An 18,607-nucleotide genomic window follows, 5' to 3' on the forward strand; every position below is an offset into this window, starting at 1 on the left:
TTCATCCCACTTGTGATGCGATGCGGAGCTCTGCAACATGATCTTCCTCGATCACCGCCATCGTGGATTCCCCCCCCACCGACTCTTGTCTGTTTGTCTGACCTCCTCTGAAAGGCATCAACTCTATTGGCTACAATACTCCCTGCAGTGGCAAGTTCTGAATTCTCACTATTTTCTGAGTTATGAAGTTTCTTCTGAATTGCCAATTATTAGTAACTAATATATTTTCATGGCCCCAATGTCTAGTCTCCCTCACAAATAAAAACACCGGCTCCATTTCCACTTTACTAAATATGTCATAATCCTAAAAGGCCTTTAAAAGGTCATTCCTTTGCCTTCCCATTTCTAGAAAAGCCTTAAATGTACAATCTTTACTGATGGGTGTATGTACTACCATCTCCCCCTTCTGCTGTCATGCTTACAAAACTTGTTTTGGACTTTCAACAATGCCTTTATATCCTTTTCATAATATGGACAAATCTTCACAGCAGAGGCTGCACATTGTTACTGCTACTCATTCCTTCTGAGATCTTCAGGACTATCAAAGAAATGCACAGCATCTGCTTGGGATCTCCACCCGAGCACAGTACAATCATTGGAGGAGAGCAGTAGATAGCAGACCCAGCTTTGGGCAGAGTTGGATAGTGGGCAGTACAGAGTAGTTGTATGAGCTCCACTGGATGTGTGAGGATGGGGCAATAGGTACAAATGTAGAAGATCCTGACTGCAGATCGCATGGCAGGAGTAGCTACAGGCAGCAGTCTCTTTCAGTGTGGGTTAGTCAGTGGGGGAGTGGATGAATGCTGAATGGTCAAGGGTGGTTGGGTCAGATCGGGGTGGTGGGGTGTGGTAGTCAGAACAAAGGGCTATCATGGAAGTGGTTGGGTGAAGGGGTAGTCATGTTGGAGGGGTGGAATTATTATGATGTCATGGGGCTACTTAGATTGATTAGTTAACCAATGGTGGGGAGTCAGGTGGTGAGGGTGTAGTCAGGTGATTTGGAATATTTGGGATGTGGACTACAAGTGGGGATGTTGGGAAATTAGATGTGGTGGTCCAGTTATACAGTTACCTAGGTGTTAGACAAGGTTTTAAACAATATAAAATTCAGGTAAATTGCCTGGATCTGTTCCAAGTCAATTGGCTCCAGCTCAGATTAGGAGACGTTCATACAGAATCCCGGATGGCTGAGGAACTTGCATTTGCAAATTTGAACGTCCTGGGTAATTCACATGTAGGTCCAAGCATTGGGACATTTGAAGGAAGATTTTGGAGGCAAGAACTATTCATGGTATTCCATTTATCATCTAACAGAGATTCAAACACAAGTTTTTCAATTCCAGCCACTCTTCTGGAAATTTAACTGCGGCGCTCAGCTTACTTCTCTTTCAGTGGCCTTAAGAACCTGTGTTGCTGTTTTTCTTGATCTGGAAACCTCTGGGTCCAACTGTTAAGAGAGGAAATGGGCATTGAATTGAGAACCATTTGCGTGCCCTTGTAGATGAGCAGTTGTGCTAACGGAGACGGACTCACTCAATGTACAGGCTGTCGTAATATTGGATTCATTTTACATCTTCAAAAAAGACTTTACACTTTCTGAGGGGGCTTTCTGAGTGATTGGGTGTTTTGAAAAGGACACACTTTGAGTGAACACTTGTAAGCTTTCTAAACAGTCAACCCAATCTGTAGAAATAATACTGAATGTGTGAATCCAGTTTAGGGATGCGTATTTTAGTGGACAGTGAGGTGGGTGATGATAATAGAGAAACCAACAATTTCATCAATAAATGTTATGGATAGCTTGGGTGGTACTCCCATTACTTTGAGACAATGGGATTGTTTTCCTTACAGCACTGAAAATTAAGGGGAACAAATTAGTTTAAGATGATGAAGTGTCTCGAAGGAGTTGATCCGAAGAAACCATTTCCAATGACTGGAGCGTCAGTAACCGGAGATGACAGGTTTAAACATAACTGGCTAAAATCCCCGCAATGTGAGGATTTCTTTTTATTCAGTGAGTTATCATTGTCTGGGATGTGTTTGTTGTGCACACCAAATTAAGGCAAGCAGTCCATTTTATAAGTAAGAGCTCCATTCTACAGGTGATTTTCCTGGCCCACCAACATTTTGCCAAAGGTAGAGTGGATGCCTGGAAAATGGGAATGTAATTAGCTTCCCCATAGCTTTCCAAAAATAATTTGAGCCGAAGGCTTCATTTCCTAAAAAAGAGCAATAGAGAGGGGATGACAGGAAGCCCAGCTCCTGCCATAACCACCAAACTCTTCCCTCCCCCACTGCTACTACCCTAGCCTCCCTCCCACCAGCCCTGCCAATCACATAGAATCATATAGTCAGAGAGATGAACAGCATGGAAACAGACCCTTTGGTCCAACTTGTCTATGCCAAACAGATATTCTAAATTAATTTAGTTCCATTTGCCAGCATTTCCCTTTGATTTTTAATTGCTTTGTTTACCTCTCCATTGAAGACTGTGCAGCACAATGCAAAAGGCTTGTTGCCTCTGGAAGGTATATTAGTAATATGGTGAAACAGCTTGAAAATCCTTCCTGTACACCCAGTGGCAGATGATAAGAGTGGGAGAGTTTCCTGGTCAGCTATCCTAGAGAATGCAGTGGGAAGCCACTTCAGTATTTGCCCTTAAGTGTCAACCAATCTAATAGATGTTGATGGCCCAATCCTTGGAAACAAGAATGGAGGCAGATAAACCTCCCTCTGAGGTGCCTTCATGTTAAGCGGCCCACGCTTTCTCAGCAGCACCCACCTTTATTGAGCTAGTGCCATCCACATCCCTTAATTGGATGGTGAACCTGCAAGCTACTTTTAAAACACTGCCTCTGATTAAGATTTTGGAGCTGGTCTTGCTGCCACTCAATGTGGTTTCAGGACCACCACCACCTGCCTCGGGTCTCCATGTTGGGATCAGCAGGAAAATCGAACTCTGATTTCTTATTTGTGCAGTTCTGACTATTTTCCTTAACATTTTTTTAAATAATCAACTTGTCCAGAGAACTTATTACACACTTCTGGAGCACATGGGATTTGTTTTAGGGTTGGGGACATTAGTGCTGCTTTTCAAGTGCCCATTTGTTTTCTTTAATAGATTAATGTGACAAGGGCTTTGAGCAATGTCTGGCCCATAATAAACCTTGAGGAGATGAGTCATACTGAGGTGGAGAAAAGAGGGTGTTTTATTTTCCCCCACTGGTCAGCCTACTGGTCTTATTCCTGCCTCCAGCTGTGTTTAGGGAAGCAGTTGTCCCTCCTTGCTGGGGGAAGGGAGGTGATGGAATAACTACAAGAAGCAAAACTGGGGCTTCAGGACATTCATCAGAGGGCTGTGATAGTCTGGTAGCTGTGGCCACCGTATTTACGAGTCTTCAGAGTGTGTCTCCACCTCAAGGTATCTTCACAGTTTTGCTGCACTTGTCTCTTCCTTTGAGGCAGCTGTACTCACGTTGTACTTCCTTGCTATAGTGCCCACCCAATCATCTTAATTGGATATGCCTCCCTGTGAATCTAGATTTTACACCAACTTGAGTTATGAGCGTAGTGAGTGAATGTTGGGGATTGAGGCAGTTGTGTCATTTCACATTTGCCCTTGAATCTCAGCAATAATAAAGCAAATGCAAAGAATTTTACAAACAGAGATTAATTCACAAGGCGGGAACATCAATGCCAAGATCCCACCCCTAATTGCCCTTGAGAAGATGGTAGTGTGGTTAGTCACTTCCTTGACTAGAGCTGAATGGCTAGCTGGATATTACAGAATCCATCCTGTGACTGTGGGCCTAGAGACATATGTAGGCCAGATCAGATATGGGTGGCAGAATTTATTCCCTAAAAAGGCATCAATAATATTATTTTTCATGATAGTCTGGTCACCATTACTGATACTAACTTCATATTTTTATTTAACTAATTGAACATCATTTCTCCAACAGCTATTTCAGGATTTGAACTCATGCCCCTGGATTGTAAATCGAGATTTAGGAACACGTAATTTCGGATTGGGGCAGACTATTCATCCTTCGAGCTGACTCTTCCATTCAACAGGATCACGGATAATCTGCTGATGGTCTGATTTCTACTGATGACAAGTGTAATGATTACTTGATTAGCTGATTTAGTAACTGACTACTAATATAACAACCAAACCACAATGGTACAGTGCCCCATCAGGCACCATTCACTTGTGCAGGTCTTTAGCCAAAAAGGAGATAGAGAAATAACTTGCATTTATCTCATGCTTCACAGCGAGAAAATACTTTAGAAATTCAAATCACTGCTGAAACATAAATGCAGCAGGAAATTTGAGTTCAGCAAGCTCCCAATGATAACTTTTTTTTGGGAGCTGTTGGCTGAAGATTAAATGTCTGCTAGGGAGAGCTCCTCTTATATAGAGAGAAGCCAGAGCCCTGGTTTAAAATCTCATGTGAACAAAAGGTAATAAATAGTGCAGTCCCCTCACATGCAATCTGTACTGTATAAAGTCCTATCAATGCATCATATATTAGCACTTTTGAAAAGAGTTTAGTCAAATTACATCATAAACTTAGTTCCAATAAGTATTTTATTTAGTCATGAGAGACCTTTAAAAAGCAAACAAATCAATCACGTCAATCCAAAGCATTTGTAGAATGTACACTGGATTTGTTATATGATTGTACAATCAAATTGTACAGATGCTTCAGAGATTGTATCTGTATGCACCAGAACACAGGCTTCATGAATTAGTTTCTAATTCACATCTCTAGTTTTCTTTAAGATTGAACTAGTTGCTGAAATTCTGCAAAAAAAAAGATAAAGATGTGATTGCACTTGAGGGGGTAAACAGCAGATTAATGACAATGTTATTGTTTTAAAATTTAAGCAAGATTGGGCATGGGATGGAACAGGGGATGTTGAGGGGGAGACTCAGTTAAAATGCACAGCATTATGAAAGGTGTAAATGGAGAGGACGAAGGAAGGCCCTAGTCATTTAATTGCAGGGTCCTAACAAGAGGGATTTAGGTTGAGCAGATTTAAAGGGAATGGGTGGAGAACTTTTCACCCAGAGTGTGGTGGGAATCTGGATACCTGAAAAGGAAGTGAAAGCAGAAAAGCTTGTAACATTTAAAAAAAGTTCTTAGATATGCACATGAAATTTTTTGTTACCGATAAAGGGCATGGACTAAGAGCTGAAAAATGGGTTTAGACTGGATGGCTACTTCTTGGCTGGCATAAATATAATGGGCTGAATGGCCTCTTTCTACTCTAAGATTCTATGACAGGATGATCATGCACACATCAACAGTAGGGCAAGGCAAACTTTCATTCATGCAGATTTGAGCTCACCCAAGGAATACAGTTACATTGCATTAAGGTGGGAGATGCTAATAAGAAACAGAGAAAAGATTAATTTTTGAGTGGCAATCACTTTTTCAGGCTGATCTCTGATATGCAAGTTTCAGGTACAAGATGTTATAGAGTGATACACAGGGCAAGCATTCAGCCAGCTCCTTGAAAGAATAATCAAACAAGTCCCTCTCCCCACCAATAGCTCTGCAATATTTTTCCCTTCAAGTACTTATTCTGTGATTAGTTTCTCTTCTTGGGGGAAGAGATAGTTACAAACAGAAGCAAGTCATTTCATTCATTGCAATGATCATTTCTTTAAAAACAACTGAAAGTGCTGCACCAATAGGAAACATGCAAACAAAAAGAGAAAGTGACAAACATAGAAAAAGAAAAGAGGAGAATGAATAGAGAAGGGACAAGAGAAAACATTACATCTCCTTTATCTTTTGGTAACTGAGAAACATTAGCAAATGTTGAAGATTATTCATTTCAAGCACCAGCTACAGAGGGCAAAAATCTGAGAAACAGACACCAGGGGCAGTTACTTGGAAAATACACCTTACATGATAAGATGTGAAAAAAATATACATTTTAGAAAAGAAGTGTTTGCAATTTTATAACCCACTTCACTAAATCAGGAATTCCAAAGTGCTGTACAGGCAAAGGAATACTTTTGAAGTATGTTAATTCATACCAGTGCAGCAAGCTCCCATAAAGAACAATGTGACAATAGTAGATTGTCTGTTTTAGCAATGTTGATTGAGGGATAAATATTATCCCGAACATTAGAGAGAACTCCTCTGTTCTTCAAAATAGTGGCATAGGATTTTTCAAACACGTCTATTAGAAAGGGCAGATACAACATCAGAATGACATTTCATCCAAGATGCCATCTCCAACAGTGAAGCAGTCCCTCAATAATACATTGGGAATGTCAGTCTGGATTAGATCATACCTTCAGAGTGACATTTGAAAGGAAAAAAAAAAGAGACAACAAAAATAATTCTTAAAACACTAAGTTAAAATCAAAATAAATGCAAAACTGTCCAACTTTTCACATGTCCATTATCAGCAATACCAGATTGACTCAAAGAAAGTGACCCTTAGCTAAGAAGCAAAATTGCAGGTATATCACTATTCCCCATGTGAACAGATGCTGAAGCCATTCAGTTTGGGTTGTGTTTTCTTCAAATAGTGTTTAACGTACCCTCAAATCCGATTTTACCATTACCATCATTGTCTGCAGCAGAAAGCATGGATTGAGCCTCATTATCACTCAGTTGTCTTGCTCCACTGGAGAAATACTGAAGAAACAACCTGAAGTAGAGAAATGCAGTTGGCTGATCAAATCTCAACAAGAAAGACATTGTATTTATTTGGGGTCTTTAATGTGGTTTAATCCCTTCACAAGACTCATTATCAAACAAAATTTAACAGCCAACCACATCAAGATGTATCAGTTTGCTGCTCCTCTCCCTTGTAAAACTGCTGTCTTTTGTGTACAGCTGTCAATGTTTTTTGTAAACTGTTTTGTAATTTGTTTAATAAAATATATATAAATAGGAAAAAAAAAATCAAGATGTATCAGATGACCAAACACTTGTTCAAAGAGGTAGATTTAAAGAACTGATTTAGAGGAGAAAGCGATAGAGAGGTTTAGGTGGGAATTCTAGAGCTTAGGATCAGATCATTGAAGGCCAGCCACCAATTGTTGGGATCAATATAAATCATGGAATTTCTAGAGGGCAAAATTAGAGGACTGTGGAGATGTCAGGGGGTTGTGTGATTGGAGGAGATTAAAGGGGTCGGGGTGTGGAAAAGAGAAATGATGCAGGAGAGGAAGGATTTGTAAAGAATGTGAATTTTGAAATGGAGTCATGGACAGAGTGGGAACCAGTAGGCAGATGGGGATGATGCCTTGATGTGAAATTGAATTTTCAGAAATTGATTCCAGGCCAAAAAAAATCCCAGGATCCCATTTCAGAATCATAGAACAATCTACCACAGGCAAAGTCCCATGGTGCCCATACAGACTCCTTGCAAGGGTTATCCAATTAATTATGTTCCCTGTCTCTTTCCTGGTTTTTCTACAATTGCTTTTCCTTTTAAATTACATATCTCCATTCCCTTTGGTAAGTTACTATTGAGTCTGCTTCCTCCACCCTTACAGGCTGTAAATTCTAGATCACAATCACTTGCCATGTTAAAAACAGTTCTCATCTTGCACCTGATTCTTCTGCCAATTAAGTCACCCAGGCCATTTGCAATTGAAAAGAACAACAATAGCTTAATTAGTTGATCAGTGCTGGGCAGTTTGAATTACCCATGAAGATTGATGATTACCATGTTATCCAGTCATCCATCAAAAATGTGATTCAGCAGATTGACACCAATGACTGATACTTTGTTCAACTGATATTGTCATGTTGTTCAATAAGAAGCCATTAATTCACTGGCTTGTCTATTAAGTTTAATTTTTCAATTAAAATCAACATTCCTGATGAAATAAGAAAAACTCTGCAATCGGTCAATCATTTAGCATTCATTGGAATATGGAATGTCCACCCGATCTTGCCACAGAATCAAGTTCATAAAATCCCTATAGTGTAAAAGCAGGCTATTTGATCCGTAAAGTCAAAATTGACCCTGCAAATAGAATCCAACCTAGACCCACTTCACTAACCTAACCCTCTAACCCTGCATTTCCCATGGCTAATCCACCTAATGTAGGGTGGCACTGTGGCTCAGTGGTTAGCACTACTGCCTCACAGCACCAGGTTCAATTCCAGCCTCGGGCAACTGTCTGTGTGAAGTTTGCACGTTCTCCCTGTGTCTGCGTGGGTTTCCTCTGGGTGCTGTGGTTTCCTCCCACAGTCCAAAGATGTGCAGGTAGGTGAATTGGCCTATGCTAAATTGCCCATAGTGTTAGGTGCATTAGTCAGGGGGAAATGGCTCTGGGTGGGTTACTCTTTGGAGGGTCACTGTGGACTGGTTGGGCTGAAGGGCCTGTTTCCACACTGCAAGGAGTCTAATCCCTGGACACGAAACTGAAGCACCTGAAGAAAACTCACACTGACACAGGGAGATTGTGCTAACTCCAGATGGACAGTTGCCTGTGACATTCTGTGCACTTTTGGCTAAGTCCTCTGACCCTATATCAGCCCAAGTCCTGCCCTCAACTGTGAAATCTTTCTAGTAGCTCCTGTTTTATTTGTTTATAAATTGCAGCATCTGCTGTCGATGATTTTGTCCTTTTGACATGGAATCTGTGTGGGCCAAGAGCCTCCCACATGGCTTTCTTCTCTCTTAAACAAAACCATAATCAGGTTAAACAACCACAGGTGGAGCACTACAACTAAAACACAAACTAATGGTTAACAGAAACTTCTAAAAGGTGGCCACTGGCATTAATTACCGAACAAGCCTGGAACTTGAAGGAGACTGAGGTAAAGCTCTGAGGCTATATTTTACCATGTTCAATGTGGGTAACCATCTTCTGAGATCAATTCCAGTAAAATGTCTCAAATAGTCTTTCCAAATCTGGTTGAATGTGCTCCTGGAGAGGTTGGCCTTGTGAAATAGTTATTTTTTGTTTTAGGTGGGGAGAGTGGAAAGGATATGGTACAAATATGGAATTAATAGACAATAGGTGCAGGAGTAGGCCATTCTGCCCTTTGAGCCTACACCACCATTCAATATGATCATGGCTGATCATCCTTAATCAGTATCCTGTTCCTGCCTTATCTCCATAACCCTTGATTCCACAATCCTTGAGAGCTCTATCCAACTCTTTCTTAAATGAATCCAGAGACTGGACCTCCACTGCCCTCTGGGGCAGAGCATTCCACACAGCCACCACTCTCTGGGTGAAGAAGTTTCTCCTCATCTTTGTCCTAAATGGTCTACCCCATATTTGTAAGCTGTGTCCTCTGGTTCGGCACTCACCCATCAGCGGAAACATGTTTCCTGCCTCCAGAGTGTCCAATCCTTTAATAATCTTATATGTCTCAATCAGATCCCCCCTCAGTCTTCTAAACTCAAGGGTATACAAGCCCAGTCGCTCCAGTCTTTCAGTGTAAGGTAGTCCCGCCATTCCAGGAATTGACCTCGTGAACCTACACTGCACTCCCTCAATAGCCAGAATGTCTTTCCTCAAATTTGGAGACCAGAACTGCACGCAGTACTCCAGGTCACAAGTCAACCATTGAATGATGGAACAGATTTGAGGGACAGAATAGCCTCCCCCATTCCTTGGTTCCTCCAAACCTGTGTGTTAGGATCAGGATTAAGCCATTTGACCCTAAAAGTTACTAATGCAATAAAAATAAATAGATCTCCATTTTCTGTTATTGGTGACAGCGAATTGGCTGTAGGTTTAATTCTGCATGACTCTTTCCCTTTCAAATCAATGGATTAAAAATAGGTTCAGGTGGGAAACCTGCAGCCAATTTGTGAACCATCCATTTTTTGTGATGTCCCAACAAGATCAATTTCAGTTCCTAATTTTGTTGTTCAGACCACGTGGTCTGTGATAGCAATCATGAGAAAAGATTATTACGTTGGCTATAATGCCAAGCAGGAGAAAGTGAGGACTGCAGATGCTGGAGATCAGAGCTGAAAATGTGTTGCTGGAAAAACGCAGCAGGTCAGGCAGCATCCAAGGAACAGGAGAATCGACGTTTTGGGCATAAGCCCTTCTTCAGGAATGAGGAAAGTGTGTCCAGCAGGCTAAGATAAAAGGTAGGGAGGAGGGACTTGGGGGAGGGGCGTTGGAATTGCGATAGGTGGAGGGAGGTCAAGGTGAGGGTGATAGGCCGGAATGGGGTGGGGGCGGAGAGGTCAGGAAGAAGATTGCAGGTTAGGAAGGCGGTGCTGAGTTCGAGGGATTTGACTGAGACAAGGTGGGGGGAGGGGAAATGAGGAAACTGGAGAAATCTGAGTTCATCCCTTGTGGTTGGAGGGTTCCCAGGCAGAAGATGAGGCGCCCTTCCTCCAACCGTCGTGTTGCCATGGTCTGGCGATGGAGGAGTCCAAGGACCTGCATGTCCTTGGTGGAGTGGGAGGGGGAGTTAAAGTGTTGGGCTACGGGGTGGTTGGGTTGGTTGGTCCGGGTGTCCCAGGGGTGTTCTCTGAAACGCTCCGCAAGTAGGCGGCTTGTTTCCCCAATATTGAGGAGGCCACATTGGGTGCAGCGGCTGCAAGAGATGATGTGTGTGGAGGTGCAGGTGAATTTGTGGTGGATATGGAAGTGTCCCTTGGGGCCTTGGAGGGAAGTAAGGGGGGAGGTATGGGCGCAAGTTTTGCATTTCTTGCGGTTGCAGGGGAAGGTGCCGGGAGTGGAGGTTGGGTTGGTGGGGGGTGTGGACCTGACGAGGGAGTCACGGAGGGAGTGGTCTTTTCGGAACGCTGATAGTGGAGGGGAGGGAAATATATCCCTGGTGGTGGGGTCCGTTTGGAGGTGGCGGAAATGACTGCGGATGATACGTTGTACATGGAGATTGGTGGGGTGGTAGGTGAGGACCAGTAGGGTTCTGTCCTGGTGGTGGTTGGAGGGGCGGGGCTCAAGGGCGGAGGAGCGGGAAGAGGAAGAGATGCGGTGGAGGGCATTGTCGACTACGTCTGGCGGGAAATTGTGGTCCTTGAAGAAGGAGGCCACCTGGGTTGTTCGGTATTCATCCTCCTGGGAGCAGATACGGCGGAGACAAAGGAATTGGGAATATGGGATGGCGTTTTTACAGGGGGCAGGGTGGGAGGAGGTGTAGTCTAGGTAGCTGTGGGAGTCGGTCGGTTTATAGTAGATGTCCGTGTCGATTCGGTCACCCGAGATAGAAATGGAAAGGTCTTGGAAGGGGAGGGAGGAGTCTGAGACAGTCCAGGTGAATTTGAGGTCGGGGTGGAAGGTATTGGTAAAGTGGATGAACTGTTCAACCTCCTCGTGGGAGCACAAGGCAGCGCCGATACAGTCATCGATGTAGCGGAGGAAAAGGTGGGGGATGGTGCCAATGTAGCTGCGGAAGATGGACTATTCCACATATCCTACGAAGAGGCAGGCATAGCTGGGGCCAATGCGGGTGCCCATGGCTACTCCTTTGGTTTGGAGGAAGTGGGAGGATTGGAAAGAGAAGTTGTTCAGGGTGAGGACCAGTTCAGTCAGTCGAAGGAGGGTGTCGGTGGAAGGGTACTGGTTGGTATGGCGGGAAAGGAAGAAGCGGTGGGCTTTAAGTCCTTCATGATGGGGAATGGAGGTGTACAGGGACTGGATGTCCATGGTGAAGATAAGGCGTTGGGGACCGGGGAAACGAAAATCATGGAGGAAGTGGAGGGCGTGGGTGGTGTCCCGAACGTAGGTGGGGAGTTCTTGGACTAAGGGGGACAGGACCGTGTCGAGGTATGCAGAGATGAGTTCGGTGGGGCAGGAGCAGGCTGAGTCAATAATGCCAAGCAACCATTGTCTGAAGTGCACAGGATATCACAAAGGCAGTACTGAGGTGAGTTGCAAAAGGAAGATAGCTATTTTCATGTAGAAGAACATAAAGAATTTCAAACTCAAGGCAAAGAATCTATGAAATGAAGAATAGATGGATCAATAAATAAACAAGTGTTTGGCTCTGTCAGTTTGCTGCCCAGGGGCTGGTGGTGAATACTAAGATCTACCCTGTTGATTTTCATGAATTTATTTGCAATGTGTTCTTACTTGAGCTCAGTTTTATCGATGAAGCCACTGCCATCCTGATCCAGAATTGCAAAGACTTTCTTCACCTCGCTTGTGGATTTCTTAGACAGACCACATGCTTCGAAGAACTTCTTGAAGTCAAATGACTCAGGAACTGTGATGGGGAAAAGCATACATTGAGGTCTTAGGGAAGAGTATTGAGAAACATTTATGGAGCACTAACACAACCTTAACCCTAAGCTGAGTGGCAAATTCAGACGGGCCACAACGAATCCTCAAATTCTCCACAATTACAGTGCTGCTGTGTGATACTAGTAAAGAGTTATTGTCTTCATTAAAATAGCAAGCAATGAATTTCATCTCAATGTTAATATGATCATTGCTGATATTGCATATTCTAATTTGAACCCTCAGGACTACTGTCACACTTTAAGCAGAGCTAGAGTTGGCAACACACATTGCATTGAAATATAACAATACCAGAGCTCTGAGAAATCCACTATTATAGCAGAAGGTTTAATTACACTGACTTTGCGCAAATGTGTGCTGCAGTATAACTACAGGTCTGACATTATGGTTTAAGCCAAAAGCATTGCAACATCTTTAATTTCCCAACAGAAGAAATCTTCCATAATTGTTTTATTTTCAATGTTTCTAATGGCCTCACCATTAACAGCAAACCTGACATAAACTTGTATGTCTCTACTTTATCTGATTTGAGAGTATTGCATAGAATTAAATAGAATGTGCAGAAAGAAATATGCCAGTTGATCCAACTGATCCATGCTTGCATTTATGTCTGCACAAGTCTCCTCCTGCCTCTCTTCAGTTCCTCTTATCAGCAAATTCTCCTGTTCCTTTCTGCCCAATGCTTTTATCTAGTTTTCCCTTATCTATGTTATATGCCTCAAGCCCTCCCTGGGGTGGTGAGCTCCTCATTCTAACCACTGTCCCCTAGTGGATTTATTAGTGACTGTTTTATAAGTGGCAATGAAATTTCACAGAATCAGGAAGGTTGTTATTTCAGACATACATGAGTTCAGGAAAAGTTTGGAACATTCCAAACATCACCACATTGGTACCAATATCACACCTACCTGGTGTAGTGGACAGTGAAGAAGATTATCTCAGAGTACAGTGGGATTTTGATCAGATTAGCCAATGGGCCAAGGAGTGGTAGATAGAGTTGAATTTAGATAAATTGTGAGGTGTTGCATTTTGGTAAGGCAAATCAGGACTATTAGAGTTAATGGTAGGGCCCTGGGGAGTGTTGCTGAATGAAGAGACCTAGTGGTTTAGATTCATAGTTCCTTGAAAGTGGAATCACAGGTAGACACGATTGTGGCGAAGTGTTTGGCACAGTTGCTTTCATTGGTCAGAGCATTGATTTTAGAGGTTAGGATGTTACGTTGTGGCTGTACAGAACATGGTTAGGCCACTTTTAGAATACTGAGGACAATTTTGGTCACCCGTCTATAGGAAGGATATTGTTAAAGTTGAGAGGATGCAGAAAAGATTTACAAGGATATTACCGGGACTGGAGGGTTTGAGTTATAGGAAGAGGCTGAATAGACTGGGGCTTTCTTCCTGGTGCATTTGAGGCTGAGGGGTGACCCTGTAGATGTTTATAAAAGCATGAGAGGCATGGATAGTGTCAATAGCCAAGGTCCTAGGGTGGGGGAGTTCAGAACTAGAGGGCATAGGTTTAAGGTGAGAGGGGAAAGGTTTAAAAGGTCCTGAGGGGTATCTTTTTCACACAGATGGTATTGCATGTGTACAATGACCTGTTAGAGGAAGTGGAGAAGGCGGGTACAATTATACCATTTAAATGCATCTTGAAGGATATATAAATAGGAAGGATTTAGAGGGAATTGGGCCAAATGCTGGTAAATGGGATTAGATCAAATTGGGATGTCTGATCAGCACAGACCGAAGACTGTATGACAGATGACAGCCCTTCAGCCCTTTCAGCTCCCCTCCTCCCACCAAAACCAATGGCACAGAGGATAAATTACACCTTTGCTGCAGTGGACAGCAATTTAGCAAATTCTAGTAAAAAGATCTGGTTGAACTCAGTCAATGTTGATCCCTTTGATTCCAATAGAATTTATACTCTACTGGCTTCTATCAGAGTGAAAGGGATTACATATGTCAGTTGTGAGAGAAATAAATGATTTGCATTTATCTATCACCCTCCACAACCTCAGAGTTTCCCAAAGTGCTTTGTGGCTAATTAAGTATTTTTGAAGTACTTTTGATGTAGAAATGGGGTGGTTAATTCATACTCAACAATGAGATAATCAGTTTTAGTAATGCTTGAATATTGTTCCCAAGACACTGGGGAGACATCCCATCCTTTTCTTAAAAATAGCAGCCATAACGTTTATTACACCTAACTGAGTGGGTAGATGGGGACCTCAGTTTAAAACTTACCTGAATGATGTCACTTCTGTCAATACAGAATGCCACCATGCTGCACTGGAGTGTGAACCCTGATTATGCTTTCAAACCTTCGACCAATGACCTTCTACTTATAAATGAGAAGGCTACCACTGAGCCAGAGTTGGCACCTTTGGAAGACAATTCCCTCAATGTGCTCGGTGCAATAATGCTAAGTGTCTTCTTTGTGAAGCAGATTAACTCTTTCCTCTAGAGTTACTTTCCAACAATACCAAGACATCACTTGGCTGGTGGTGAGAAGGGCACTATATATTGTTCTTGTACAATTGGTCTGTCTGCACCACTGCAGTGGTTGTGGGAGATAGAGACTGTCACACAGCTCCTTCTGGAATGTGCCTTTGCAAAGGGAGTCTGAAGAAAGATGCAGTGGTGTTTGCTGAGGTTCGTCCTGAGTAGCTCTGTGACACAGGACTCTGTGCTCTATGGTCTGTTGCCTGGGACACACACCGAGACAAACAACAACACCGCTGGAGGGTCATCAGTTCCTGAAAAATGCTCTTTTGTCTGCCTGAAACCTGTTGGTCTTCCAGAACAAGGAGTTGACCCCAACCAAAAGTTGCAGACTGGTGCATTCCAAGGTCCAGGACTATGTGCTGATGGAAGCACTAAAGCTTGGGGCAGCAGCCACCAAGGCACAGTGGAGAAAGACCACTTCTGAGGTTAAATTGGGGTCTGTTCAGTTATCAGACCCTCCCAATGCCTCAAATGCATATAAATATAGTCTGGTTCAACTAAGAGAAGTCTTTGATTTGTTTGGAAAGAGTCAAACTCTAATGTTTGTTTGTTTCCTTGACATGCTACTGTACAGAACCAAACTATATTTGTGACTATGTATATATAAGGATATCCTTTGAGAATAAACTATTTTTGAAATAAGAAAACTAATCACTCCCTCCTTGCCCATTTTACTATTTAGGCTCCCGTTTTAAGATGTAATGCAATAGTCTCGGACTCTAATCATTGTTTATTTATGTAAAATCCCTGTAACATTTATATTATTTTTTTGAGTTTAAACTATGGAAGATAAAAACGTTACCTTTGCATTGTGAGATTGCAGAGTTGATGTCACCAGCTTCCAAGACGTCAGTCATGCTCATGGTAAAACTATCAAAGACAAACAAAACCAAAACGTCAAGTAAAGTTTTAAACTTAGATGTGTTACATCTGGGAAAACAGATTTTGTTTTTTGCAAATGTGCACTATTTCACCAAACTTGTATTGACAAAATAATGTTTTATTTTTCTTGGAGCAGAATTTGAGTAAAAGAAAAGTTTAATTGTATCTGATAGCCAAGTGGGAGTAGGTATAACTGACACCTATATGTGTCCATACACTGAGAGGGATTGCTGTTAATCTTTCATTCCTAGAAAATATTATCTAAAGCAAAACCTTACCTGGTTATGACTTGTATACATTTCAAATCTTCTCATAGGACCCCAAAATAAAACCTAATAAATAAGCATGTAATTGTGCCTTGTTACTGTAACATTGTATAACATAAAAGATACTCGGTCTCACAAAGTATATGAGGGTCTAGAATATGATTTAAGGTTGATAGTTGTTATATCTTCACACTGCTTCATAGGGGAAGGAGTGGAAATATTGGAAGGTTGATTAACAGTTTGACAGGTCATGCACAAACTCTCACACAGAGGTCTAAACCATCATTATCCTGACTGATGGGAGTAGGTGTTGCTCCTATATGGGGGGTTGGATATTATGTGTTCCTGAAACCCACATGATGAAGTAGCAGGAGATGATGGGGAGATGGAGTGAGGCAGGAGCATTCACACCCATTGGATTTCAACCCAGTATTCAGAGCCAAAGTTGCATTTTCCACTTGTAGGCATTGTTAGAACAAGATATTAATACTAAATTGTTGACATAGGGGTAGAAATGCTCCCCTCAAATCCAAGGCTGGCTTCAGACCCCAGTGTAATGGTTCCTCAATCTGATAGAGGGTCACATTCTGATCTGCCCTGATGCCGAGAGAGATAAATAGTCTAGAACCACTCACCTAGATTTGATCCTTCTTCCCCAGCGACAGCAAATGTTGAGGCAGACTGAATGAAGCTGAGTGGTATCTGCAGTGTTCAACCTCCTTTTTATATTGTTCATTCTGCATAGCATAGGCAGATTTCAGTGTTATGGCTCATTTACAAAAAGGCGGAGACAATGTCAAATAAAAGCTGGGTTCTCTTGGGAATCACCAAAAACATGTTTTCCCTGTTATATGTGTTGAAGGAGAAAGTGGATTAGCGCTGTTGCAGGTAAGGGATGATGATGCTGGTTGATGAATGATGGCTGATCTCTCTGGTTCACATCAACCCTCCCCCTTCAGTGCTGGCACTCATTTCCCTTCATCATGACCTGACATGCCGTGTGGTCACCTTTAGGAAGACAGCCAAGAGCAATCAGGGACTGCACTGTGTTTATGACATGTTTCCCATTCCAGATCCAGTTGAAGCTGTTCCATCACTTTCCTATTAACTTTTACGCATCTTTAGGCTCCATCAGATAACTCACTAATGACTGTGAATAGTGTTACATGGCTATAATGTACACCCCGTTGCTCAGCCAACAAGATTCTAGGCAAGGGTAGGCTGAGGGGATGACCTGAAAAAGGCCTTTAAAAATGGAGGGAATGAGAGAAGAGCTGCAGGATGATGCTTCCATTTATGAAACAACTAGTGACCATAATTGTAAGATAGACACTGTTGTGGGGAAAATCACGAGTCTCGGAGTCAGAATTGGGATTCAACGACAGAGTTTATTGTACAGAGAAAGTGGAGCTCCGGGGAGAGAGATGTTTGTCAGCACGGCTGTCAGCTGCGAGCCTCCTCTCACTCTCAGAGCACATGTCATGATATTTTATACATTTTGTGGTACAATAGTTCAAATATCGAGTCTTTGTTTGTACAGAATGGTTTGTTTACAGGAAACATTATAAAATCATTGTCAGTTTCAGTGGTCGTGATCGTTCTTCCTGAGAAAGAAGATCGTTTTCCTGCAGATCTGAAGTATTAACACGTGCAGTTAATACTGCAAGCAGTCTCAGGTAGTTAACATTTCTATTGAAGGTAGTGGTTGGACTCAGACACTTTGGCAGGCAGTAGATGTTACTGATGTGTATTCTCTTCTCCACCCGCCTTAAACTAATCATTTATGCTCTGTGTCTATTGTGCTGGTATTGTGTGCTAAGTAACCAATTTATGGCTCAGCGGCCATCTTGTGTCTGTTTGCCCCGTGTCAGCATACCCCATGTCAACTCCCACTTCAACACTAACAATTGAATAGAGAACTCAAGAGGAACTTCTTTATCCAGGGAGTGTTTTGAATGTAGAACTTGCTACTGCAAAGAGTATTTGAGATGAATGGAAGAGTTCAGTGGCTCTTAAACACTTTCATTGAAGGACCCCTTTTCAAATGAATGAACAATTACAGAACCTCTCATCTAAATGATAATAATACTGTACTTAATACATGAAAATTCAGCAGGTAAAGGGTATTTTAACAATTCTTAACAGAAAACACGTAGTTGCCTCAAAATATCAATCAGGAAGATATATCTGCTCTTCCCTGTAGATTATTTTATCCCAGTGAGAACGGGATACCATTTGCTCAGGGAGAGCAGATTATGGTAAAAATACGAGATGAATGTGGGAAACAGGAGGGACAATGGAAAATTCCACATAGTGAGAGTGGAAGTATGCAAGAGTGGAGATTGGAGTAAGCAGGAGTCCGGGGAGAGAAGGGGCACAGAGAGGGCAACACCATAAGGGAAAAACATCATGCTTCAAGTTGCTACTCTCTGGTAACCTTGACCATTGCAGTCTGGGAGTTCTCTGCTGACCCCAGTTTGAGAAGCAAAAGCTTGTTTGCATTAAACTGGAAGTTGGAAATATTCAAGAGTGAAAAAGAATAAAATGACATTCTGATAGGTTGCAGATGTAAAGAGGTGGAAAGTTGTTGGGCTGTATGTTCTGTTTCAACACTGCAAAATTTATCAAATACTTCTTGAAATACAGTTCTTCAATAGCACCTCCTAAACCCAAAACCTCCACCACCAAGGACACATGGCAGGAGATTCATGGGAATTTCACAAGTTACTCTCCA

The 18,607-nt window shown here is 42.3% G+C and overlaps 1 protein-coding gene and 1 long non-coding RNA gene across 2 annotated transcripts in view; one reads left to right on the forward strand and one right to left on the reverse strand.

The window, feature by feature from the left end:
• Positions 1-4,065, forward strand: part of LOC148146610 (uncharacterized) — a 31,167-nt gene extending 27,102 nt beyond the window's left edge. The window contains exon 3 of the long non-coding RNA XR_015760627.1: positions 3,963-4,065. This is a non-coding gene — a long non-coding RNA (uncharacterized LOC148146610). The remainder of the gene's footprint in view (positions 1-3,962) is intronic.
• A 507-nt stretch (positions 4,066-4,572) lies between these two features.
• Positions 4,573-16,592, reverse strand: LOC122560585 (oncomodulin-1-like). The gene is made up of 5 exons (XM_043711363.2): positions 16,509-16,592; positions 15,528-15,595; positions 12,053-12,185; positions 6,566-6,675; positions 4,573-4,807 (listed from the first exon to the last, which is right to left on the reverse strand). The coding sequence occupies exons 2-5, from the start codon at positions 15,586-15,588 to the stop codon at positions 4,782-4,784; spliced, it is 330 nt and encodes a 109-aa protein (XP_043567298.2). The 5' UTR covers positions 15,589-15,595; positions 16,509-16,592; the 3' UTR covers positions 4,573-4,781.
• Between the last annotated feature and the right edge of the window lie 2,015 nt (positions 16,593-18,607).

The sequence above is a fragment of the Chiloscyllium plagiosum genome, unplaced genomic scaffold (genome assembly GCF_037043375.1).
Source record: "Chiloscyllium plagiosum isolate Xiang-an unplaced genomic scaffold, Cpla_swu_hap1 HiC_scaffold_20, whole genome shotgun sequence".
Taxonomy (NCBI): Eukaryota; Metazoa; Chordata; class Chondrichthyes; order Orectolobiformes; family Hemiscylliidae; genus Chiloscyllium; species Chiloscyllium plagiosum.

Excerpts from the sequence above, each read along its gene's own strand:
- LOC122560585 (XM_043711363.2), bottom strand. The coding sequence starts at position 15,588 with ATGAGCATGACTGACGTCTTGGAAGCTGGTGACATCAACTCTGCAATC. Across the intron at positions 6,676-12,052 it reads ATCGATAAAACTGAGCTCAA|GTTGTTTCTTCAGTATTTCT; the intron begins GTAAGAACACAT and ends TCTCTACTTCAG. Across the intron at positions 4,808-6,565 it reads TGGTAAAATCGGATTTGAGG|AATTTCAGCAACTAGTTCAA; the intron begins GTACGTTAAACA and ends TTTTTTTTGCAG.